The following is a 26,517-nucleotide window of genomic DNA, read 5'->3' on the forward strand; positions in this document are numbered from 1 at the left end:
GTGTAGTGCATTATGACTTATGTAAATCATTGGTGTTGGGTTTCAGGTTAATCAGAATGAATTTGGAAGAATAGTCCTAGTTGAAAGCTTTGAATTTGAAAGGTTTGACCAAGAGTTGACTTATGTGTAAATGATCTCGGATCGGACTTTTTATGATTTGTCTAGATCCATTAGGTGATTTATGACTTAGGAGCGCGATCGGAATTGGTTTTGGAGGTCCGGTGTGGAATTTGGCTTGAATTGGCGAAAGTAGTATTTTAGCGATTTCCGATTGATAGGTGAGATTTTGATCCAAGGGTCGGAATGGAATTCCGAGAGTTGCTTTAGCTTCATTATGTGATTTGGGACGTGTGTGCAAAATTTCATGTCATTCGGAGGTGATTTGGTCAGGTTTTTGATCAAATGCGTGTTTCGCAAGTTTTTGGAAAACTTAGGCTTGAATTCGATATGAATTGATGGTTTTGATGTTGTTTGAGGTATTTTGTTGATTGGAAAAGGTTTGAATGATGTTATGGGGTGTGTTGGCATGTTTGGTCGGGGTCACATGAGGCTCGGATAAGTTTTGGAAGAGTTTTTGGAAGATTTTTGCCGTTTTGAGCATAAACACGTAATGATCCAAAGGTCCATTTTTAGTTCTCGAGATTGAAATTTGATTTCGAGACTTCCAAAATTTTAATAATGAATTATAGGACTGATCTGGAAAGTTTGGTCCAATTTCATCAAGTCACGATTGGGTTTTTGACGCGAAACATCTGATAATTGTTTAACGAGCGAAATGGATATCGCACTGAGCAAACGAGCTCCGAATTGAGTTTCGACTGAAGGGATATGTTTGTATCATTATTTGTGACTCATAGGAACAAGAATCATCGAATTCCGAGGTCCCAGGCCCGAGAAATAAATTTTTGAGAAAAATTGTTTTCTGAAAATATTTAAGGAAAATGGAAATGAAATTTGATTAGAAAATGATGATATCGGGCCCGTATTTTAGTTCCGGTGCCCGTTACAGGTCGCATATATGGTTTAAGAACTTTCTGTAAAGTTTGGTTGAAAACAGACGTCATTTGATGTGTTTCGGACTCAAAATGAAAAATTTGATGTTTTATGAAATTTGAAAGAATTCTTGGATTTTAAAGCTTAATTCATGGTATATGACGTTATTTTGGCGATTTGATCGAACGGTTAAGTTCGTAGGATGTTGTTGAGTTAGTGCATATGTTTGGTTAGGAGCCCCGAGGGCTCGGGAGTGTTTCGGAGGTGTCTCGGAGTGATTTCGGACTTAGGAAAATTTGGAGAAAAATTGCAGAAATAGTACCCAGTGAACAGTACCGTGAACAGTAACCGCGCGGGGTGAACAATGACCCGTGAACAGTACCTGTGAACAATGTCGTGTACAGTTAACCCGTGAACAGTAACCCCGTGAACAGTACCGGACAGAATGTTAAGTTCGGGAGATTTTCCATTTTTAACGATTTGGAGCTCGAATAAGGCGATTTTTTGGGAGATTTTCGGAGAGAACAATGGGGTAAGTATTCTTAACTTAATTTTGGTTAGATTACTCGAATCTATTACAAGTTTTGGCATTAAATCCGTGAATTTAGCGGGAAAAGTTAGAAACCCTCTCGGATAGAATTGAGAATTTGAGGGTTGAAATGTTATGGGAATTTGATAATTTTGGTATGGTTAGATTCGTGGAGAGATAAGGAACTCGTTGATGTAAAAATTCCTGAATTTCGAGACGTGGTCCCGGGGCTCGGGTTTTTGCTAATTTTGAGAATTTTGGTATTTTTCGATTGTTTTGATTGGGCTTTGTTCCCTTATCATATTATGATGTATTCGTTCTGATTTTGGATAGATTCGACGCACGTGGAGGCCAATTCGAGGGGAAAAGGTGTCGCGAGCTAAAGAAGTAGCCGGTTTGAGGTGAGTAATTGATGTAAATGATGTCCTGAGGGTTTGATACCCCGGAATTTCACATCGTAACGCTATATTGAGGTGACTTGCACGCCGGATAACGGGCGTGGGGTAGAGCACCATTGGGGATTATGACATGGTCTGTCCCGAGAGATGTTTTTACCGTATTTTCTACTTGAACTAAATTGAGAATCATCCTTACGTGGATTTAATTGTTACATTTGGGCTTCTTGCCAATTATTTGAATCCTTCAGAGATTGACATCACTGTTTTCGCATACATGCATATCATTTGATCTTAGTCCAAGATTTTAAATACTGTTTTGCAAACTCAGTCATCTTTCTAAGATTTGAAAACTTAAATGATATTTCTAAATGATATTTCGGGCTGAGAACTACTGTTTTACAAATGCCCAAGGGGCTTATTATGATTTCTGGACTGAGCATGGATCGGGCTGCACGCCGCAACAGTGTTACATTGATATTGAGGATGAGAGCCTGGTTGATTACATTGATATTAAGGCCGAGGGCCTGGTTGATTACATTGATATTGAGGCCGAGGGCCTGGTTGATTACATTGATATTGAGGCCGAGAGCCTGGGTGATTATACTGATATTGATATGAGGCCGAGGGCCTAGATTTGATGCCACGAGATGGCTTGATATTGCGCTTGGGTTGTAGGAGCCCCTCCGGAGTCTGTACACACCCCCAGTGAGCGTCGTCGACGATAAATAAATATGGATGGCTCGGGCTGCACGCCGCAGTGGGTACCAGAGGATACTGTCATATGCATTGCATTGCACTCATGCATTTATTCCTCATCTGCATTATCCGCCATAATAATTATGTGTTCTTATTTCATTGACTGGTTGCTTCATACTGTTCTGAGCATGAGAGGCTGATACTGTTCTGAGATACTGAGCCCGAGGGCAGATTTCTACTTATTATTTTGATACTGAGCCCGAGGGGCAGATTTCTACTTATTATTTTGATATTGAGCCCGAGGGGCAGATTTCTACTCGTTATTTTATTGCCAAATTACATGTTTTACTGATTTAAAAGAAATTTCACATGATGTTTCACTGAATTGTTATTTTAAATGATTTCACTGCTTCTGTATAGAGTGTTGTGTGCCTTAACGTGTTTTCTTACCTTCAGTTATTATTTATATTTATTACTCACTGGGTCGGAGTACTCACATTACTCCCTGCACCATGTGTGCAGGTACAGGTATTCCTGAGGCATAGAGCGAGTTTTCTGCTGTTCAGTTTTCATCGGAGTTATCGAGGTAGCTGCATGGCGTTCGCAGCCTTGATCTCTCCCATCTATCTCTATCCCTTTATCCCGCATTTTTCCTAGACAGATTTGTAATAGGTGGATATTCTGTATTAGAGGCTCATGTTCGTGACACCGGATTCTATTGGGCTATGTTGTGGTATTCTAATTGAACTTTCGCAGATTTTATTATTATTTATAAACTTGAAAGTAATGACTTAGTAAATTCTCTGTGATATTTATCTAAAATCTGAATAAGAATTTGGGGTAATGTTGTTGAATGGTCGGGCTTGCCTAGCAGTGTGTTGGGCGCCATCATGACCGGGGTTGGGGTTGTGACATTACTATAAGTATTTTTAATTAAATTTTGTATATAATTTATTCTTTTTTAAACTAAAAATGTTCTCTTTTTGAGAATATGTTGGACGTACACAAAGAGGGATGCAATTTTCATTAAGCAAACAAATATATTATAGCTATAGGTATCTTTACTTAAATTTGTGTATAATTTAGTTATGGTAAGTATCCTTTTTTGAGAAAGAATCAACTAAAATTTCGTTTTGTATCTTACACATTAATTTTAAGTTGAAATAATAATTATATATTTAGTACAAGCTTTGTATCTGACCTTATTTGCAAACAATATACATTAATATAGGTATTATATACATTACTATAAGTATTTTTAATTAAATTTTGTGTATAATTTATTATTTTTTAAACTAAAAATGTTCTCTTTTTGAGAATATGTTGGACGTACACAAAGAGGGATGCAATTTTCATTAAGCAAGCAAATATATTAAGCAAGAAAATTCTAATTCAATTGAATTAATTATTCAAGATGAAAAGGTGCATACTCTTTTACATGTTGTTATTTTTTTCGAGTTGTGATGTATTTTCTTCAACTTATGCGCCTTACTAACTTAAATTTCTTTTCACATTTTTTATTTTAGGGTGATCGAATTCATGCAACTATTGGAAGAGCTATTATGCGTATTTTCAAAACAAAAATACATTAAATGGGATTGTACGTTATGAAAAACTTTGTGGTTGGACCAAACAATCTGAAAATTAAGACCATCAAGCATATATTGAAACTAAAAATTACGGGGGTTCCATCAATTTTTGATATTGGGAACATATTGAGTTCCCAGTTGGTATTCTATTGTTTATATCCATATAAAATATATTATTATTGTTTAAGTTCTCACTTCAGCATAATCAACCCTTCCACCGGCTTCATCTATGGTTTGAATAAGTAAATTTATCAGCTCTCCGCAATTAACCTGTCCCTTTTCTGTCTCAACTTTGGCTTTAGACAGTGTTAGGCTAATAGACAAAGCCTGTGGAATGGTAGAAAGAGTAAAAAGTTTCAATTACCACAAATGCTGGACAATAATAAAGAGAGAGCCTTAGCAAGAAATCAGTTTTTGTATATGCATTGTCGCATACATTTTGATTCTGAATAAGCTAATGTTTGACATAATTCATGTTCCTTTATCGTTGACTCAATACAGAGGATAACTTTTGAAAAATGCACTGCAATATATCATGAGCAGTTGCTACAAAAATATTCCCTTAAGCACATGGTTCATATCAAGCAAATTGTATAGCATTATTATTTTTCGTGGAACATTCATATCAAACAAATTGTATAGTATCATTATTTTTTATAGAACATTTACTAGGAGATGGAATGAAAGTTTTACTGGAGTCTTAAAATATTTTTAATCTTTAGTTGTAAAGATGGTATTAACACTAATATATTAAACTTTACGGCGTAGATCATTCTTTTTTATATACTAATACTAGTACTAATATTAATAAGAGGAAAATATTTATGTGCACAAGATATATATTTTGTGGAAAATTCCAAACAAGTATAGTAACAACGTTGTATATTTGTGTTATATATATTATCCCAATATCCCATTGTATCTAGTCTGAGAAAGAGGGAAGATCGAGATAGCAGCAGCTTAAGCAAATAGCAATGGCAACTTTCATCAACAATCCCTTGACTTCACTCTGTTCCAACACCAACAAGTCTGAAGCTAATCTCTTCAGAATTTGCCCTTTAAGGGCTCAGACTTTGGGGATTTCCAAGTTTAACCCCAATAGAAAGGCTACTTTCCCTTCTATTGTTTGCAAAGCGGTGTCTGTGCAACCAAAATCAGCCACTGAAGTTGAAGGACTTAACATCGCTGAGGATGTTACTCAGGTGAATTTATCATTTAATCCTTATTTGGGTTCATTTCGTGTTCTTGAAATAATAAGGATTTGTACTCACTCTGTTCCAATTTTATGCGATAAAGACTTTTCGAACTTGTTGTTTAGCCATAAAAATTTCAGTAGTTATAAATCATCTCATTATTATATTAAGAATAAAATGTGAAGTTTAAAGTTAAACTTTTTCTGAATATAGAAATGTTTCATTTTTTTTGACAGACTATAAAGGAAAATTGAATAACATAAATTGGGTATAAAGGGAGTAATGAATTTTCTTGTTTTCTTTTTTAATTTCTTATCTGAGGGTGTTTGACTGTTTGATGGATTGCCTCTGTTGGAGTTATTTTGGTTTCGTTTTTATTTGTCTTGAATTAGTTATTTTGGGTGAATGATCATTCAGGGTAAATTTCTTACTCTAAAAATGCATTTTGGTACGGTGAAAAATGTTATCCATGGAAAATATTTTAGGCGTTTTGGAAAATCATTTTTTGCACTATTATACAGTGGTTCGGTATTGAAGTTGGTGTGGTAACTGTACAGGGAGTAGAGCAGGATATAGTGATAATATTTTTATGAAATGTTTGATATTTAAGTGACCACTAGCCCTCGGGGATTTCTCAGTTTTTAAAAAAAAAATTAATATAAAGGATAAGAATAAAGTGTTGATTGAAGCAAGTGATATGGAGTAACACTTGAAATATTTGTATAAGAAATTATTTCGGCTTGTAAGTAAATGAAGTCATTTTTCCTTTTAGAAAACATTGCCACAATTCAATTCAAACGCTGAAAGACTTTCGTCAAAGAAAATATTTTCCTGGTTTACAAGTTTCCAATTTTAAGCCCTTTTACTCTTTTCCATAAAGGGTCCGCGAAACTTTCTTTGTTGAACTTTTGGCTTTTTAAAATTTGCCTGTTGTTTGGAATTGAGGCGTAGTTGCTATTATTGTTGTAATAGATGGGTTACTTAACTTTAGAACCTTTAATATGTTTGCAAGTTGCAACTCTGAACCGTATGAAAGACTTTTAGCATGAAAGATACATATACTTGTTGGTATTACTTGCCCCTCTATTCTGATGCCTACTCTATTTGTTTCTGTTCTACATATTGTTATGCTAATTTTGTATATCATTTGACAGCTTATTGGGAACACACCAATGGTTTACCTTAATACAATTGTTAAAGGTTGTGTTGCAAACATTGCTGCTAAACTTGAGATTATGGAGCCATGCTGCAGTGTCAAGGACAGGTGAGAGAGGTCTTTGTTTGTGTCACAATATCCGGATTTCCTTCAACCTAGAATTTTGAACTGAAATATTCTTTTAATTAGCTTAGAGAATATCATATTGTATTGTCTTCATTCTTTTCTCTTAACTTTGAGTTCCAGAAGAGAATTTAACACCGTTCATGCTTTTTTCTGCTCTTGGGGTACATCTCTACAATTGCAAATCCTAATCTTAGACGAATGTATTTCTTGCAAACAAGCTAGTTCAGATAACTCAATATGCTCCAAAACAATCTCTAAAACTTTTTCCTTACATAGTACTTTTGGTTTCAATACTGACTACATGGGCTTCACACAGCATAGCTGTTCCAAGAACGAATAGATGAGGGTTGCAGTAAGTTCTTGCCGATGTAAAAACAGTCTAATTGTGAGAAGAGGATTCATATGGCCGACCCAACTAATTTGAGATTGAGACATAGTTGTTTGATTGATTGATTAATATTTCTTTTGCATTTCAGGATAGGGTTCAGTATGATTTCTGATGCTGAGGAAAAGGGACTTATATCTCCGGGGAAGGTAAGTTGGGCGATCAGCTAATTGTCTCTCTTGGTACAGACTTGACATATGCCATTCTGAATAAAAGGAATAAGTTCACCTAGGGTGGCAAACGGGCAGGTCGGGTTGGATATGGGCGGGTAAAAATGGGTGATGCAAAAACGGATAAATTATCCGACCCGATCCATATTTAATCTGGATGGAAAATGGGTTAACCAGCGGATAATATAGATAACTATATTATCCAAGACTTTTTGAATATGATCACTTTTCGGAGAATTCCTAGTCTCCCAAACTTGAGGAACCCCTAATTTGTCATTAAAAATGTAAAAGTTAAACCAATTAGTTATCCATTGATTATCCATTTTCTAAGTGGATAATATTCATATTATCCATGTTTGACCCATTTTTAAAAAGTTCATTATCCAACCCATTGTTAGCGAATAATATTGATGTATAACTGTTTTTTATCCGTTTTGACATCAAGAAGTCCACCCTGTAATGTTCAAACATTTAGAAGTTTCTTGATTTGATATATTTTGAATGTTCTGTTGGGTCAAAGGCTATTATGCATCTATTATACGCTCAGCCTCTTGTGTTATTATGACGTAGAACCATAGGAACATCACCTATGTCATCCTATACCTGATATGAGTGTAACTGAGTGTCATCTTCTTTTAAATGACTGGAGTTCTTACAGATTTGTCCCGTTTTTTAGCTGTTTCTTAATTATTTTTTCTACTTGTCTTAGACTGTTCTAGTGGAGCCTACGAGTGGAAACACAGGCATTGGGCTAGCCTTCATTGCTGCTTCCAGAGGATACAAGCTCATCTTAACGATGCCTGCTTCAATGAGTCTTGAAAGAAGGGTTCTTTTGAAAGCTTTTGGAGCTGAACTTGTTTTGACTGACCCAGCCAAAGGGATGAAAGGAGCTGTTTCAAAGGCTGAAGAAATATTGAATAACACACCAGATGCCTATATCCTTCAACAATTTGACAATCCTGCAAATCCCAAGGTTCTTCTCCCAATATACCAACCACTCTTTATTTTTATTATGTCAATTTATAAGTGAATGCTTAGCATCTGAGATTAAATGGCTCTGGCTCTACAATTTGCCCTAATCAATTTAAAGTACCCATGGTGATATTGGTAATTTCTCCTTTGTTCTGAACTTAAACATTCTTCCTAGTTATGTGTGTGTGTATGTGTCTTTATAATTTATACCTATTAACGATAATACCTACGTACCCCCACTCCCCTCTTCTTTTCCCGTGAAATGGACACTATTGTTGAGTTGCACATTGGGAAATTTATTTGTTTGTATGGTGCAGATACACTATGAAACAACGGGCCCAGAGATCTGGGAAGATACAAAAGGCAAGATAGACATACTAGTTGCAGGCATTGGAACTGGCGGAACCATTTCAGGAGCAGGGCGATTCCTTAAAGAGCAAAATCCAAACATTAAGGTATTAATGCTGTTTTGAAAGAAAAAAAGCACTATTCTGTTAGAGTTGCTCTGGAGATTTCTATTGCTAATAAGTAATCTTACTCTTTTCTCTATTTCTTTGTGTTATACCTTTATCAGATTATTGGTGTGGAGCCCACAGAAAGTAATGTACTATCAGGGGGAAAGCCTGGTAAGATGACATTCAGATGCTGATCTGACTTTTTGCTTTTGAAGTTAAATCCTGTCTTGTTCTATTTGCTGCAATGTGAAAGTGCAGGCCCTCACAAAATTCAAGGGATTGGAGCAGGTTTTATTCCAGGGAACTTAGATCAAGATGTCATGGATGAAGTGATAGAGGTCTCATTCTTATCTATCCCATTAAAGCTTTTTATTTCATCTTCTTTATACTTGTGAAAATTGAAAACTATGAAGGATTTCATGTGTCGTACATAGTCGTTTCTAAGATATAATAGACTAAGAACTGTTGCCATCTCAAAGTTGGTGTACCTATAATTGATGTGAGCCTATATTTCTCTGTTTTGTAGTGCAGTTATTACCATTTTGACGTAGTCCTACCTTTTACTAAATGAAACCTCTTTTTTCTGTCTTCTAGAGGGCAAAAATTGTTGACACTTGCTGAGTTTGTGAAATCTGCCTTCTCTTCCAACACTATTGTCCTGTTTCCCATTTAGGTTATACTAAAACTTTCTATGAATCAAAGTTGAATGGAGTTAATTATCAAATTTCACTTCACTCATTGAGAAAACATTGGTGTGTAGACTAAGCTTACAGGGAAGGATCTTGAAGGTTATTCTGCTTGGCAGAAACGGCATTTCTAACTACTCTTATTCCATCTGGTAAAACTGGGATGCAAAATCTATGGCCTGCTTCACCAAGACATCAACTAATTGGAACATATTTAGAATGTCAAACAGTTCCTTCAGCTTTATTTGCCTGAGAACTGCCTTTCCACAATTAATGTAGCGCTAGTTCATTCATTTAGCACTGTTTCACTCAATGCTACTCTACTCGAACATTTCTTAGTCCTTATTTAATCTCCTATCGAAATTGTAGGGGTTATTGTATACCCCAATTTTCTTCATCAAATAAATGCATCTGCATTACTTACCTTGTAAGGTTCTGTTAGAGAACAAGTTACCCCGATTATCAGTTATATAATTTTGCGCACAAGCCTTGCTATTGAATTTAGAATTGTTCCTTGTAGGTCCCTGTTTCTTAGTCTTGTTCTTTATAGTTCTTAAACAATGGGCATTGGTGCTAATGTTAGCTCTTATGCATCCTTAGTTATAGGCTAATTACTTCTGTATCTAGTAGACGTGTAGAGTTTAAATCTTGCTGACGTATTAGCACCCCAGGGTGTTGCCTAGTGGTCAATAAAGTGGGTTGGGAACCATGAATTCTTAGGTTCAAAACCCAACAGAGGCGAAAACATGAGGTGATTTCTTCTCATCTATTCAAGCCTTGGTGGACAGAATTACCCAGTACCTCTGCTGGTGGGAGATAGCAGGTACCTATGGAATTTGTCGAGGTGCGCAAAAGCTGTCGGACACCACGGTTATCCAGAAAATAAATCTCTGTATGCTTGTCATACAATCCAGGCCCCACAGAACAAAAAGAAAAAGAAAGAAAAAAGAACATAGCTTTGTTTGAATATTTGATCCAGATCATTTGCTCCTTTGGATTTTTGATAGGCTGTCATGTGTGTTATCTTCCAGTACTTGTCAGGGAAAAAATAAAAAATATATGTTATCTTCCTGAGGCTTTACACCTTTACTTGAATTTTCAGATATCGAGTGACGAGGCTGTTGAAACTGCGAAGCAATTAGCGCTACAAGAAGGGTTATTGGTTAGTGCTTTTTTTCCCACCATTCTATGTATCAGCTGATTTTTGAGACATGGCTTTAAGCGAACATAAATTTCAAATGCCCTTTAATTCATCCTTTTTCTAGATTGTGGATACATTATAAAGAACTTATTAATATTCTATTTGCAATTTCTAATATCATTAAGTATTAAAAACTTGCGGACCCTGTGTGAATGCTGGATGCTTTGTGCACCGAGCTGCCCTTTATATACTTAATATCATTCTGTGAGCCATGCTGGATGATCTCTGAATTGGAATGCATTAGGTTTCAGTTCATATGATCCAGAATGTGTCTGGTATTTACTTTACTGTATACTGTCACCTTGAGCTACTTGAATGATCTTTTTCTACTTTTGATAATCAGGTTGGAATTTCTTCCGGAGCTGCTGCTCTTGCTGCCATTCAGGTTGGGAAGAGACCTGAGAATGAAGGAAAGCTTATTGCGGTAGGTTCAATTGTAACTTCCTGCATTTTTCTGACACTTGTGTGTATTCCCATGCTCCTTCATTTCCATTCTCTTCCAACTCATCAAACTTTAGTATTCGTTTTTTCCTGTACTTCTTACGAAGTAAGTCATCCTTCCCTGCATTTTCCCTGAAGTTTACAGATTTAGGGGTGTTTGGATTGGCTTATTTTAAGTGCTTATTGCCTTTTAAGAAATTTTTTTTGGCAATGGTAAAAAGTTCTTAAAAACACTTACTTCTAGGCATGAAAAGTACAAAAATAAGCCAAAAGCCAAAAATATGGCTTTTGGCTTTTAGCTTGTAAGGTACTTTTTAAAAACCAATCCAAACACCCTCTTAATAGCTCTGCATTGTTAAAAAAATCCTTTGAGTTCATTGCATGACACGTTGTCGCGTGAATATCATACACTTGTTTAAGATGCATTTTAACAATTCTTGTAGGTTGTATTTCCAAGCTTTGGGGAACGATACCTCTCCACTATACTTTTCCAGTCTATACGGGAGGAATGCGAGAAAATGCAACCAGAATCATGAATATCTTCCTTTTTTGAGCTATCTTCTGATTCCAAATAATGCTATCTGGTGCTCAGTCAGATTAACCATCTCCCCTCCCCCCCCCCCCTTGCCCGCCTTTTCTAGCTGCCTACTAAAGTGGTTCTCATAACAAGCTTAAACAATCTCATTGGTTGGGTTTGAGGATTTTTTTTTTATTCGAGCTGCTCAAGAAATTTTAGTGAAATTTCCGTGTTATATGCGTCTTTCAATTGCATTTTTCATTTTTCCTTTATTTTCTATTAGGGGTCGTTTGATAGGGTGTATAAGAATAATGTTAAATAAGGTACATTAGTAATGCAGGGGTTAGTAATACAGAGATTATTTTTTATGCATTGTTTGGTGTGGTGTATTAAAAATTAAAATGCATTGCATAATCTTTAAGAAATTTAATTGTTTACAAAAATGCTCTCCATATTCTTTAGTTTAAGGGACTTTAAGGATAATTTTGTCTTTAATCATGCGAATGCAATTAATAGCCTTTGTATAGCTAATGCCATGGTTTTCTATGCATTAGCTATACATAGGATAATACTAAATAGAGTGTATAACTAATGCTTGTATTAGTTATACATAGGTTGAAAAAGTGTACCAAACAAAGCATTATTAATACACAAAGCTAATGCATGCATTATTTTCTCTAACACACTACCAAACTACCTCTTAGTGAGACGAAGGTGCACTTTTGCACGTTTCTTGTTCATCAATCTGAGAAGTTTTCTTCCTTGTGCTACCTGGAAGTTGAAATCCTTAAGAATACGTTATTCAGACCCTGGCAACTGTAACGTCAGGTTGTTGATAAAGCTGTATGTAAGTTAAATTTTGCAGTCAAGTTATAAATTTTGCTTTAGGGGAGTAGAACTATATTCCTTTTTCTGTCAATTTTTGGACATTGATTCTTCTATTATAAGGAACTCAGGAAGTACATAAAACGACCTATAGATTACAGATATTAGAAATTAAAAAAATGCTACAAAAAATTAATTATGAGAAATTTTCATAAAGCACTATCTTTTAGTGGTAATTAACTATCTATAGATACCATTTGTTATATTACAGATTGTAGATACATTTTCTATTGTTATAAGATGTATTTGATGTATTTAAGCTACTGTATTCATGAATACATTAACAAAAATAGACGTGAATTAGGGAAGTCAAGTTAATCAGTTGTTGTATTCGAGTGCATTCACGAGCTGTATTCGTGAATACAGTAACGTATAATGCGTAAAATATGGACCTTTCAACTGTTTTAAAACGGAAAGAAAATCAATTTACCAAATATTCTCCTAATATAACTCAACTAGCACAAACTATCGCCCATAATCTGTATTCCTCCATTCACGAAAGATTTTCAATCCGAAAAATAGCAAAAAACAGAGCAACCTCTAGAATTTCAATTCTCCCTTTTTTCTGTTGTTCCAGTGAGTACCCAGTTCTCTTTTCAACCACGAAAAATCGTGATTGATACAATTGTAAACAGAAATAAGGTATAATTTGATTATACATATGGCAAGTTTAACAGTGTTATTGCGTCATTCTGGCAAGTGGAACAGTGAGAGCAATTACATCGATTATTCAATTGAGGGAATACTGATAAAGGAGTATGTGTCGTATAATGAATTGGTTGCATCAATTTCTAATCAACTGGACATAGATTTGAGCTCAAAGTCCATTAAAATTCAATACAAAGTAGAAGGAAATTGCACGCCAATGGAAATACACAATGATATGGGTTACAGGGTGTATGTAGAGTTGAAAAAAGAGAACAGAGAATTCGGGATGTATCCTTTGTGCATAACAACGATTGACAAAGAAGTTGTATCCGGAGGTAGTTTAATTCAAGGCGACATTGTGCAAATAGACAAAGCAGTTCAAAGGTATAATTCTGATACAGATGATACACTTGCTCTTGATGTTGTTAATTCAGGAGAACCAATTGGAGTGTTCGAGCTGGACAAAGATTTGATAATTTCAAAAACTAATCAAAGGGAGGTTATGGCTGGACAAGTATATAAGGATAAGGCTACATTGAAAGAGGTGATGAAGCATTATGCTATATCTTAAAGGTTTCAATTCCGGGTTAATAGGTCTAATGCTATCAGGTTTGAGTGTTCTTAATTATTCATTATTTTTTTGTATATTGTATTCATGGTAGGAGTTGTAATTTGTATATAGATGTATTTAGGCGTATTTGGGAATTTTCACTTGATCTTCACTGTTGTGATTATGTATTTTTTATGTATTTCAAATACATGTATTCTTGTGTATTTTACTTGTAAAAACTTATTACCGTGGCTCTCATTGTTTTCCTTTTTGGTGTATTAGTTATGTTATGCATATAACTATAGGCGTATTCCGACATATTTAAATGTATACCATTGTATATATTTGTGTTGTATAATAATTTATATATATAAATGTAATAATGTATTCATGTATATATGAGTGTATTTTTTCTAAGCTTTTATACGGATCATATGTATAATGATAAATTCTTTGCGGCTATGCATTATTATGTATGTTAGAAGATTGTGAATGGAGGTTTAAGGCTTCTAGCATTAACAAATCAGAACTATTCAAAGTGAGAGAGTTCAATGATAAGCATACATGTCCGTTGAAGGACAAGGTGTATGAGCAACGACAAGCAAGTACCAGACTTATAGGTGGTATGATTAGGCCCAAGCTTACTAATCATAAGAGGAAATACACCCCAAAGGATATAATTGATGATGTGAAATCAGATTTAGGGGTAGATGTTAGCTACATGCTGGCGTGGGGGGCTAAAGAAAAGGCAATGAATTTTTTGAGAGGTGACCCGGCTGATTCATACAAAAAATTACCAGGATACTTATATACAATGGATATGACATATCCTGGTTCGCACATTAAAATGGTAAAATTGCCCAAAAATGAGTTCATGTATGTGTATATATCTTTGTATGCCTTTCTAAATGGGTTCGATCATTGTAGACCCATTGTGATTGTGGATGGAAGTCACCTAAAATCTTACTACACCGGGACATTCGTCTCAGCTAGCACGTTAGATGGTGCTGGTGAGTATGTGGATTATAATAAATTTGTTAATATTAATAACTATGTCATATAAAATGAGTTCCATTTTAAAGATTGGAATATGATGGAGTTTCAATGTCTTTTCCTTATGCTTCTTATGTTTTAATGATCTAACAAACTTGTTGTGAAGAACCAGATAGAGAACCTGACCCACATGGTATACATTTCAAATGAATAATGTCCAAACTGAACAACCACAGGGAGGAACACAACAGGGACCTGGTGACCTGGTCCCTTAGGGTTCTCCGACAAAATTACAAGTTAGTGACTCCAGCAAATGAATGAACAATGACAAGGAGGAACACAACAGGGACCTATTGACCTGGTCCCTTAGGGTTCTCTGACAGAAGTACAAGTCAAATGTACAGCTGGAATGTAACAGTAGAAAGTGACTATCTCGCAACTGTTACAAAAGAGGAACACAACTGGGACCTGGTCCCTTAGTGTTCTCTGACAGAAGTACAAGTCAACTATACAACTGAAACGCAACTACACAAAAGAGACTATGCAGCAGACAATGCAACAGTCACTTCTCATTGGGAAGAAGCGTGTACCAAGAATTGACATCACTAACCATTGTGATGTCTTTTGTGATATAACAACCTGGTGCAAGGCACAACATTTCACTTGTGCATTCAGTGATATTCTCTCAAGCATAATAGTGTTCATCCGGCATTGAAGTCACTGGTGTGTCAAGAACAAGAAGACAACTCCACTAAGGATCAGTTTCATAATGAGTTTATGTATATCCGTAGTTGAGTTGTAATCTTGTTATTTGTTCTTCATTGTATCTCCTATTTTGCTTTCTTAGAAGCTTTGTCTTAGGAAAATCAAAATTCGTAAACTTTCGAGTTTATGTTATGACTAGGATTAGTCATAAGTTTAAAGTCTTTGTTACTAGAAGAGTCACAAAATGGCTTGTGGTGAGAGCATCACAAGTTAGTTGAAGTCTTTGTAATAGGGCTATCACAAAGTGGCTTGTAATAGCGAGATTGTAAGTTAGTGAAGTTAAAAGCCTACAAGTGTAGGTCGTGGTTTTTTGATTCCCTTGTGTGGCCTTGTCTTCTTTACTTACAGTTTTATTGGCATTCTCAGCTTAACCTCATAGAGGACCAGGTACTCTACTATTTGGTGGACTCATACAAACTAACAATTAGTATCATAGCGGGTTCTTTCTAATAGGCTAACACCTAGAAAAGATCTCAATGACTTCTCCACCCAACTTTGAGGAAGGACAATCAACCTACAAACCTCTTAGATTCAATGGTCAATACTATGACTAGTGGAAGACTCGCATGCATGATTTTATAATGGCCGAAGATTGAGAACTATGGGACATCATCTGTGATGGTCCACATGTTCCTAAGAAGAAGCTTGAAGAAACTAGACCAATGGTGCTGAAAGAAAGAAAAGAGTACAACGACACTGATAGAAATGCCGTAGAAAATGAGCTCTTTAGGATGAAGGATGATGAGTCTATACATGATATGCACACCAGACTCACCTCCATCATAAATGAACTTCATTCACTTGGAGATATCATTCCCAGAAACAAGCTTGTAAGGAAAATCCTCAGTGTTCTACCTGGTTCTTGGGAAAATAAAGTAAATGCCATCACAGAAGCTAAAGATCTACAAACTCTAACCATGGATGAGTTGATTGGTAATATGAAGACATACAAGATGAAAAGAAAGAAAGACAGTGAAAGGAGAGAGCCGAAGAAGGAAAAGAACCTGGTACTCAAAGCTAAAAGCAGTGACTCAAGTGATGAAGATAGTGACATGTATCTTACTAAAAGATTTCAAAAGATAGTTCAAAGAAATGGTGGTATACTAAAAAGGGGAAGTTCAAGTAAAGCAAGGAACAATGATCTCTGTCACAGGTGCGGAAAGCCAGGGCATTTCATCAAAGACTGCCCACTCGTGAAATAGGAGCAATACAAATAAAATCCTGACAAAGCAGCAAAAAGGAACCTGGTTCCAGACAAACGATTCAATCGAAAAAGTGCAGCTGACAATATTGTGAAGCAAGCACTTGTTGCTTGGGGAGACTCCTCCAATGAATCAGAAAGGGAACCAGATGCAGAAAACAGTTCCATGATGGCAGTGAAAACTGAAGCAACGAAATATGACTCACTGTTCGCGTTGATGGCTCAATCTGATGAGGATGAAGAAGATGAAGATGATGAGGTAAATTTCAGGGGTGTTCAGAGAAATCTGAAATCCTACTATTCTATGAAGTTAAGGTCATTAGCCAATATTTTAATTGATGCTTATTATAGCCTTGATAATGATAAGGAGATCCTGACCTTAGAACTAGGAGAAGCTGAACAACCTAGAGATGATCTGGTGGTTTGTGTAGTGGACCTAAATGAGACCATAGCTAATTTTGAAAAAGAAAAGGAAGCTCTAAATGAAAAGATAACTAGTGTAGAAAATGAGAAAGATGACCTGATGGTTGTGGTGGTTGACTTGAACGAAACAATAGAAGGTCTCAGCAATGAGAAACACACTCTAGAAGAAAAAATTTCAGCTACTGAGCAAAAGAGGGATGATTTTTTAGTGATAATCATTGACCTAGAGGAAACCATTAAGGGACTCAATAGAGAACATAAGACTATGAATCTTGGGAAAGGGAAGGAAGTAGCTAGTGAGACACACATCAAGCTCGAACATGAATTAAATGATGTGAAAACTAATCTATGTGGTGAACTTGAGAAAAATCGGCAACTTCAAGCTGAATTGGAGAAAGTAAAAATTGATCTCGAGAAATCTCTGAAGTGGACCTGGTCCTCAGATGTTGTCACTACCATGTATTTGAATAATAGTGGAAACATGCAGGGAATCGGGTTCCAAAGGGAGAAAACTCCTTACAGCCCTCACAACAAGTGTAAGCACGTGATTTTTGCCCTATAAGAGAATTACTCCCAAAAAATTCAAAAAATAAAATGATTTTCCTTGGTGTGCAATTTTGTGATATTTTTGAATAATTATTTGTATTTGTCTGTGCATGTTTATTTGTTAAATTAATAAAAATACAAAAATATGTCGCATTTTGCATGTAGGATTTAATTCTACAATTGTTAGTAATTAAGTTTGTTTTACAAAAAATAAAAATTACAAAAATAGGCATCGTTTGCATTTTTAGCATTTAATGTCCAAATATACAATTTTATGCTTAATTATTACTTAATTGTGCGTTAATTGTTATTGGGAGTTAATTTGCGCTTTTATAACTTAATTTAGTTCTTAATAATAATTTAAGTATTTTTATAATTTAGTTTTAGAAAAATAAAAGAAGAAAAGAGAGCAAAAACATAAAGAAAGTCGGAATTGGGTCTCTTCTTCAAATTCAAGCCACAGGCCCAAAAAATGGCCCAACCTTCCCTATGACCCAGTCCATTTCAAACCGGGTCGACCCAGTCCATATCCCAACACCCCTATTATCTTACATTTCATAAAACAACACAAAACAAAAAAAAGAGAGAGAAGAAAACCCTAAAAAATATACTAAGCTATCCGCCCCCCCCCCCTTTGTTTCTTCTTCACCCAAGCTCCAACCATGGCTGCCCTTTACCCTCCATTCTCACGTCCAAACAGACCAGCTGCTCAAGCTTTACCTTCTCCGACCAAGCGACCACCATCGCGGCTTCATCTTCGTCGTTCGACGTCAAGCTCGAGTTTGAGCTTGACGTCCATGGCTGCCTTCAACCTCAAGTCCAAACGACCAGCTGCTATATCCAGTCATCAACGACGAATGGTTCGTCGACCTCCAGCTCCTCCGTGCTTCCGTCTCTGCTCCCCGCTGCTTCTGCTTCAGCTTTCTTCTCCCCGTCTTCCTCCTCGACGAACTGCTGCTGCTGCTCGTCGAAGCTCCTGCTGCTTTCCTCTTCGCTGCATCCCAAACAAACCCCATCGATGCCTTTTGCTCCATTATCTCCATAGCAGCTGACGAGTCCGAAAACCATCTCGTTTGTTTTCGAGACTCAAACCATCTCGTTCAGTCCAGTCCGAAAACCTACTGCTTCAGTCCAGTCGAGTTCGAGCTTTTGTTCGAGCTTTGGTCGATGTTTGTCAAAACAGTCCATACATGGTTCGAGTTCGTCGTTGTTCATCTCCGGTTAGTTGGTTTTGAGTTTTATTTTTGTCCGTATTTCGTTTTGATATTCTCGAATCTGAAATCGGTAAATGTTTGTTTAGTTCATTATTTTGTGAATTTTTCAGTTTGTTTTATGTTTGTTTTATTGTTCTTATTTATTGCTTAGATAAAAATTTGTTAGTTTAATGTTTGTTGGATTCAAATTGAAGTTTAATTAATTATTTTTGTTGGTTCATGTGTTTTATGTATTTTTTAGAAAATGTTAATGTTGTTAGATTCAAGCTTAAATTCGTAATTGTTTCTTCTTCGGTTTTGTTTTGTTATTTGTCTAAAAGAATGTAGTTGTAATAGGGAAATATGTTGGTTAAAGCATGAGAATCCGTCATGTTTTGTTGTCTAAAAATAGATTTAATTCATGTTCATCTTTGTTTGAAGTTCATTTTTAATCCAGTGATTTAATGTGAGTTTATGTTTTTGATTTTTTGATTTAGTTTGAATCATGTGTTGTGTTGTTAATATTGTTGTTTCCTTGCTCATCCATTTTTTGTCTAAGTTAACCAGGATTGGTTCCCAATATGGTTAATTTGTGCACATTAATTTGATGTTGTTCAATTTGTGTTCATGTGATTTGTTGTTAAATTTGTTCATCTGTGTTCATATGATTTGTTGTTGAAGATTGTCGAGAAATTGGTCATATTGGCTATATTTTGGTTCAAGTTTGATTAATTGATTGTTTAGAGCTGATGGGGGTAGTTTAGTAAATTGCAGTACATTCGGGGGTAAAATGGTAATTGCAATAAGGTCGGAGGGGTAGTTTGGTAATTAAACATTTTGTAATTCTTTATGTTAAGCATGGGGAACAAAATGTAATGGGGTGTGGGTGATATAGTTGTTTAATATAAATGGGGGACAAGACAAAATGTAGTGGAGGGGAATATGGTAATTGTTTATGTTAGGCATGGGGGACAAAATGTAATGAGTTGGTTTGATATATTAGTTTAATATAGTGGGGGATGAGTGAGAAGATAATGGGTTTGGTAGGAGAAAGTGATTGATTTTAATTGATTAAAGGGTTTTGGGATGGGATATAAAATGGAGAGGTCTTGAAAGAGAATGAGAATAAGAAAGAAATAGAGAGAACAGAAAGAAAAAAAACGGACAGATAGAGAGAGAGAAAAAAAAAAGTGCTGAATATTTAAGAGAGAAAAATTCCGAAAAATATTAAAAGCTTTCAAATAAAAAAAAACTAAAAAAATCTTCTGCTTTCTTTCATTGTTTGAAATCAGCATTAATTGTTGTTGTTTCATCAAAGTTTGAAGCTTTTGTTTTTGGGATTACTACTCCACTGGTTTGCAAACTCTGTTCCTGGGTTGTTACTGTTGCTGGACTGTTGTTGCTGTGCTGTATTGTTATTACTGCTGCTGATTCTCATCTTCATTTTCTTTTGCTTCCAATATCAGGTACACAACTGACACGCTGGTTATTGTAAACTGAAACATGTAGCATGAATACGAAAATGAAGAGTTGAAGTTCCAGATTTATTTTAATTATATTCTAAATTTTATTTGTATATATAAATTGTTTAGCTTACTCTAATCAGAATCATGTAGCTCGTTTAATATATATAGTGAAACATCGGATGATAGCTTAACGGACGAACTATCTATATAAAGTAAAATAAATAAATGGTGTAGTAACTTCGTCTAGTTAATTCGCTACTGTTGGATGATTACATGTCTCAAAAAACACGTTAGTTTATCAAAATAGACCATTTTGGAACCTGGAGGAATGTTGTTTAGTTAAATATTATTGGTTAATTTCAGCATGTAAATAAATTAAGACATTTTTTTGTTTTATTTTGTAGAGACAAATTTAATAGAAAATAATGTAGGCATTTTAGGATTGTCTTTTAAAAATAAATGAGACGAGCCTCGCCGAATAAAAAATACAAAATTGTGGGGCCCTCAATAAATATTTAATTGAGTATTTAGAATTCGGGATGGACTGTTTAGTGAATTCCACAGTCTTACCCATAAATAATAATACGCTAATCGCTTTAGGCACGATTTAATAATAATACATTCTTAAACACGGGTGCGCATTTATGCGACCCAAATCCAAATCCTAAAACATTGAATAAAAATACGTTCCGGATCGCGGGTGCATTTTATGTGACGCAATCCAAAGACATGTTTTTAAACGATGTTCACATTCTTGTAAAAATAATAATAACAATTATGAAAGCGGTAAAAAGATAAAATTTGCACATAAGTTCATATTTGTATAAAATCAGATAATCAAGCCGAATATAACAGTTGAGCGACCGTGCTAGAACCACGGAACTCGGGAATGCCTAACACCTTCTCCCGGGTTAACAAAATTCCTTATCCAGATTTCTGGTACGCAGACTGTAATATGGAGTCATTCTTTTCCTCGATTCGGGATTAAAATTGGTGACTTGGGATACCCTAAATCTCCCAAGTGGCGACTCTGAAATAAACAAACAAATCCCGTTTCGATTGTCCTTTAATTGGAAAAAACTCATGTACTCTCGCGGGGGCGGAAAAAGGAGGTGTGACAGCTCTGGCGACTCCGCTGGGGATAAATACCCAGAACCACTGGTTCAGGGTTAGAAATTCGAGCTTAGATAAATTGTTATATCTGGCTTTATCTAATTTTTTACATGTTTGAGCTTAATGTGCTAAATGTTGCTTTTTACCGCTTTTATATTATCTGAATTGTGTATATAAAACTGCTACGAAACCCTCCTTCATTCTGAGTCTTCTGAATTTATGGTGCACACGTGCGCGTGGCCCACCTTTCTGTTAGAAGTCATACCAAATAAGACGAAGTCGGGACAAGTAACTAGGCCGGGTAGACTTCCATGCTCCCGGTACGTTGCCCCTACTTCGGCTCAAGCTGTCCACTTGGGTAAGCCAGGGCTAGAACAATATGCCTCAGGTTTTTCACTTAGAATAACTCAGCTTCATGCCGGATCCCTAGTAGGAACGTTTGTTTGCATCACGTGCATTTGACTTTGGAGGCTCAACACAGGGGTTGGGTCTGTCTAGGACAGGTGTACCAAAAAATGAAAATGACCATCCTGATGCATCTTACTTGCTGCTACTTGCGCATTTATTTGATTCGGACTTGTGTGTTGACTGACTTTTGAATATCAGGAATAATATTTTGAAATTGAAAAAAAAAAATAGCGGTTAGGGAATTGACTGTTTATTTTTGAAAAAAATCCAATGCCCGAATACCGTAAAAAATCTGCAAAAAATTTGAGAAAATAAAAAAAAAGGTCTTATTAGTTTGTTTTATTAAAAGCAAAGAAAAAATAGAAAGAAAAAAAATCGTTGTTCGGTCTTATTTTTCAAAAAAAAAAAGAAAAAAAAAAGAAAATAGTTTGTCTTCCCCTGAAAAATGACAATGAAAAAGTGTCTTATTTTTAAAATCATTTTTTTATTTGTTTTTGAAAATGCCAAAATGAAAATGGAAAAAAGCCGTGCTTTGAAAGTGTTTTTGTTATTTGATGTTGAAAAAGAAAAAAAAATCCTGTTTTAAAATAGTTCGGTTAATTTGCCCGAACTACGCGGGTTTGATTCTCACCAGATGTGAGATACGTAGGCAACCCTCATCGGGTCCAACCCCCCTTTTTGCTAAAATAGCCAAAAACCATATAAATAAATAAATAACGTGTCAAAATTTTAATTTTGTCATAAATAAGTCGGGCGGTGTCCAACCTCCCATTTTGCTAAAAAAAATAGCCAAAAAAAAATGTCAAATTTTAATTTTGTCATAAAGAAGTCGGGTGACGCTGTTTTATCAAGACATAGTCGAATGTTCCCGAAAGGGACGCCGGAAGGCTGACTTTGCATAAACAGCCACCTTTGGGTCAGTTTTTAAGATTTGGTCCAGTTGACCCACACAACCTTAAAAATCCTCGTCCCCGAGACGTTGAAAGACCGTGTTTGCAATATTGAGTTTTCTAATTTGGAAAACGATAAAAAGAGTCATAAATAAGTCAGGTGATGCTGTTTTGTCATAAATAGCCGAATGTTCCCGAAAGGGACGCCGGAAGGCTGACTTTGCATAAACAGCCACCTTTTGGGTCATGTTTAGGATTTTTGGCCCAATTGACCCACACAACCTTAAAATCTTCGTCCCCGAAGCGCTGAAGGGCCGTGTCTGCAACACCAGGTTCTATTGTAATTTGAAAAAAGAAAAAAGAGTCAGCGGTCAGGTGAATACCGTTCGAATTTTTAGTCAAAAATAAGCCGAGCCAGCTTCGGCCGCGTCTTAAACCGTTCTTGCCGAAATAGCTTTAGAGTATCTTTCAGTTTTCTAAAGGCTATTTTCGTAAAAGAATGGACAAGTTTGTAAAGTGTCACAAAATAATCCTCCCCGGCCTCAAAATTCATGTGAGATTTGGAAGGGGCCACATTTGCAAAAATAGCCGTTTGGTTGCATTTGTCAAACGGGGAAAGGAAGCTGGCCTTTTTGTTTTGAGAGTATAAATCTTTTGGCTAGAATATGTGGGTTGTTTGATTGTTGAGTTTGTTGGTCAACTTTCAACCTTTGAAACCCAGTTTGTTTTATTATAAAAATTGATAAAGAAAAAAAAGTGTCTCATTGTTGTTACCTTTTATTTTGTCCGAACTACGCAAGGTCTGATTCATGCGGGGTCATGATACGTAGGCAATCTCCATAAGATTCGACCACAACAAAAAATGAAAAAACAAAAAAAAAGAATGAAAAAAAAGAGAAGAAAAAAATCGAAAAAAAAGAAAGGAAAAGAAAGAAAAAAAAAGAAAATGAAAAAAGAGGAAAAGATGTTGTTGATAATGAGGACCGACTGAGTCCATTTTAACCTGTTGTTTTGAATCACAAATAAAGTTAAGGTGGTTGGTTTGTGGTAAGCTGGACAATGACACCCAAAATATCGCGCGGAATCCTTTACCTGCACATCATGATACACACTTTGCGGGGATCAGGCCTGATGACATAAGCACTCGAATCCTATTGGGGAATTGTTGACCAAGGTTGATGATATCGAAGTTGGCAATGTAGGAAACCTTTGAAGCAAAGGTTCGGTTAAATCTTTTTCAAAAAATGCTTCACACGGAGTACTCGGATGGGCAAAAATCGCTCGCTTTATCTTTGCACGAAAACCCTTCGTGTCTCCGGGCAAAGAGGGGCAGCTGTAAGCACGTGATTTTTGCCCTATATGAGAATTACTCCCAAAAAATTCAAAAATAAAATAATTTTTCTTGGTGTGCAATTTTTGTGATATTTTGTGATATTTTGTGTAACTATTTGTATGTTTGTCTATGCATGTTTATTTGTTAAATTAATAAAAAATACAAAATATGTCGCATTTTGCATGTAGGATTTAATTCTACAATTGTTAGTAATTAAATTTGTTTACAAAAATTAAAAATTACAAAAATAGGCATCTTTTGCATTTTTAGCATTTAATGTCCAAATGAACAATTTTATGCTTAATTATTACTTAATTGTGCGTTAATTGTTATTGGAAGTTAATTTGCGCTTTTATAACTTAATTTAGTTCTTAATAATAATTTAAGTACTTTTATAATTTAGTTTTAGAAAAATAAAAGAAGAAAAGAGAACAAAAATACAAAGAAAAATCGGATTGGGCCACTTCTTCAATTTCAAACCACAGGCCCAAATAATTGCCCAACTTTCCCCATGACCCGGTCCACTTCAAACCGGGTCGACCCGGTCCGCTCCATTAACCCAACACCCCTTCTTCATTTTTGTCCAACACAAAACAAAACCAAAAAAATAAAAAATAAAAGGTGAATTATCACTATTAATAGTTTTATTTTTTATTTTTTTATATATATAAAAATTCCGAAAATATTATATTTTTATTATTATTATTATTATTTATTATTATTTTTTTAAAAATATATATAATAATTTCGGGAATGATTTAAAAAAAATATAAATAATAAAAAGGGAAGTATTGAATAAAAAAAAATATAAAAGTAAAAATAGGTGAAATTCTCTTCTTTTTTTTAAAAAAAGTAAAAGAATGTAGAAAATTTAAAAAAATAAAAAGTTTTGTGGAAATTTTTAAAAAATTTAAAAGTAAAAGAAGGTTGGAATTAAAAAATAAATATAAAGGTATCTGAAAATTTAAAAAATTTAAAGTAATTGAAAGTAGCATTTTTGAAAGAAAAAGAAAAGATAGTGGTTTGTTTTTTAAAGAAAAGTTAAATAAAGTGAGATTCTCTTTTAAAAAAATAAAAAGTGGGATTTTAAATAAGATAAAGTAATTAAAGTTGGAATTTTAAAAATAAAAGTAAATAAAGGTGGGATTTCTTTTTCTAAAAAAATAAAAGCAATTTGTAAGTGGGATTTCTTTTAATTAAAAAATAAAAAAATAATAAAAAACAAATCTGAAAATTTCAAAAATTTTGCTATAAATAGAAGAGAAAATTTAGGAAGAATGAAAAAAAAAGAGAGATGAAAAACTAGATAGAGAGAAGAAAAAAAGAGGGGGCGGAGTGAGAAGTATACACCCGATATACATTCTGGATATACTGAATATACAGGGGCAGAATTCATTTTGGAGAGTTTTGTAGTTGAAAAAGAATAGTTACTGCTTCATTGCCTCGCTTAAGATCTGAAATAGTCAGAACCTTCCTGCCTTTTACTTCTTCTCTATACTTGGAGTCGTTTATAGTCTCTTGGGTTTTCTGCTATTCCTACTGTACTGGTTTGCGGTGTTGCTGAATCTGTTGTTGCTGTGTTATTACTGCTGCTGACTTCTCCTTCTTTTGTTCTTGTACTGCTGTTTCCAGGTACACATTTGTACAATCTCGGCTTGAAGCAAAAAATGAAATATTAATCAGGCTTTGTTCCTGTTGAATTCCTCCTGTTTAGATTTGTGGTTGAATATAATTTTCTTTTCTTTGTATAAAAATGTAGTTGATTGATTAAATTAGTAACGATGTCACATATGTATAACTTCTTCATCTAATAATGTTAGTTTAAATTAATCAAAGAATAGTTAATCTGTTTTGATATTATGGTGTGTCAATCTCACGTTTTAGTATTATTGAATAATAGAATATAGAATGAAAGCAGTTTTTCTTTGTACAAACTCGGTCGCAATTTTCCATTCGCATTAGCCGTAAACTAATAATTAATAAGTTACGTTTTTAGCATGTAATTAATTAAGAGATTTTCTTTTATTTTAGAGACGAACTTAATAGGAAAATATAGTCACTGTAGGTTTATCCTTTTAAATAAAAATGAGACGAGCCTCGACAAACAAAAATGCACAAGCTGCGGGGCCCTCTAAATGTATATATTAAAATACTTAGAATTCGGGACAGGCCGTTTAGCGAATTTTACGGCCTTCCCAAAATAACAATACGCTAGTTGCTTTAGGCGCACCTTTAATAATTTAACCTTCTTAAACACGGGTGCACATTGATGTGACCCAAATCCAAATCTCAATAGAGTCAAAATGTGTCGACGACCACGGGTACATTGATTGTAACGCGGTTCGGGATATATTTTCACAACGTTGCAATTCCTTGTAGAAAATAATAATAACAATTATGAAAGCGGTAAAAAGTTAAAATTTGCACATAAGTTCATATTTGTATAAAATCAGATAATCAAGCCGAATATAACAGTTGAGCGACCGTGCTAGAACCACGGAATTCGGGAATGCCTAACACCTTCTCCCGGGTTAACAGAATTCCTTATCCGGATTTCTGGTACGCAGACTGTAATATAGAGTCATTCTTTTCCTCG

General features: G+C 35.0%; 1 protein-coding gene across 1 annotated transcript; it reads left to right on the plus strand.

The window, feature by feature from the left end:
• The first annotated feature begins 5,098 nt into the window (after window positions 1-5,098).
• LOC104219371 (cysteine synthase, chloroplastic/chromoplastic) lies at window positions 5,099-11,879 on the plus strand. Its single transcript, XM_009770343.2, has 10 exons — window positions 5,099-5,407; window positions 6,553-6,662; window positions 7,157-7,214; window positions 7,945-8,208; window positions 8,525-8,662; window positions 8,782-8,833; window positions 8,921-9,000; window positions 10,451-10,510; window positions 10,893-10,973; window positions 11,434-11,879. Exons 1-10 carry the CDS (start codon window positions 5,180-5,182, stop codon window positions 11,524-11,526), a joined length of 1,164 nt encoding a protein of 387 aa, XP_009768645.1. The 5' UTR covers window positions 5,099-5,179; the 3' UTR covers window positions 11,527-11,879.
• The last annotated feature ends 14,638 nt before the right edge of the window (window positions 11,880-26,517 follow it).

This window comes from Nicotiana sylvestris, chromosome 12, assembly GCF_000393655.2.
Source record: "Nicotiana sylvestris chromosome 12, ASM39365v2, whole genome shotgun sequence".
NCBI classification, from domain to species: domain Eukaryota; kingdom Viridiplantae; phylum Streptophyta; class Magnoliopsida; order Solanales; family Solanaceae; genus Nicotiana; species Nicotiana sylvestris.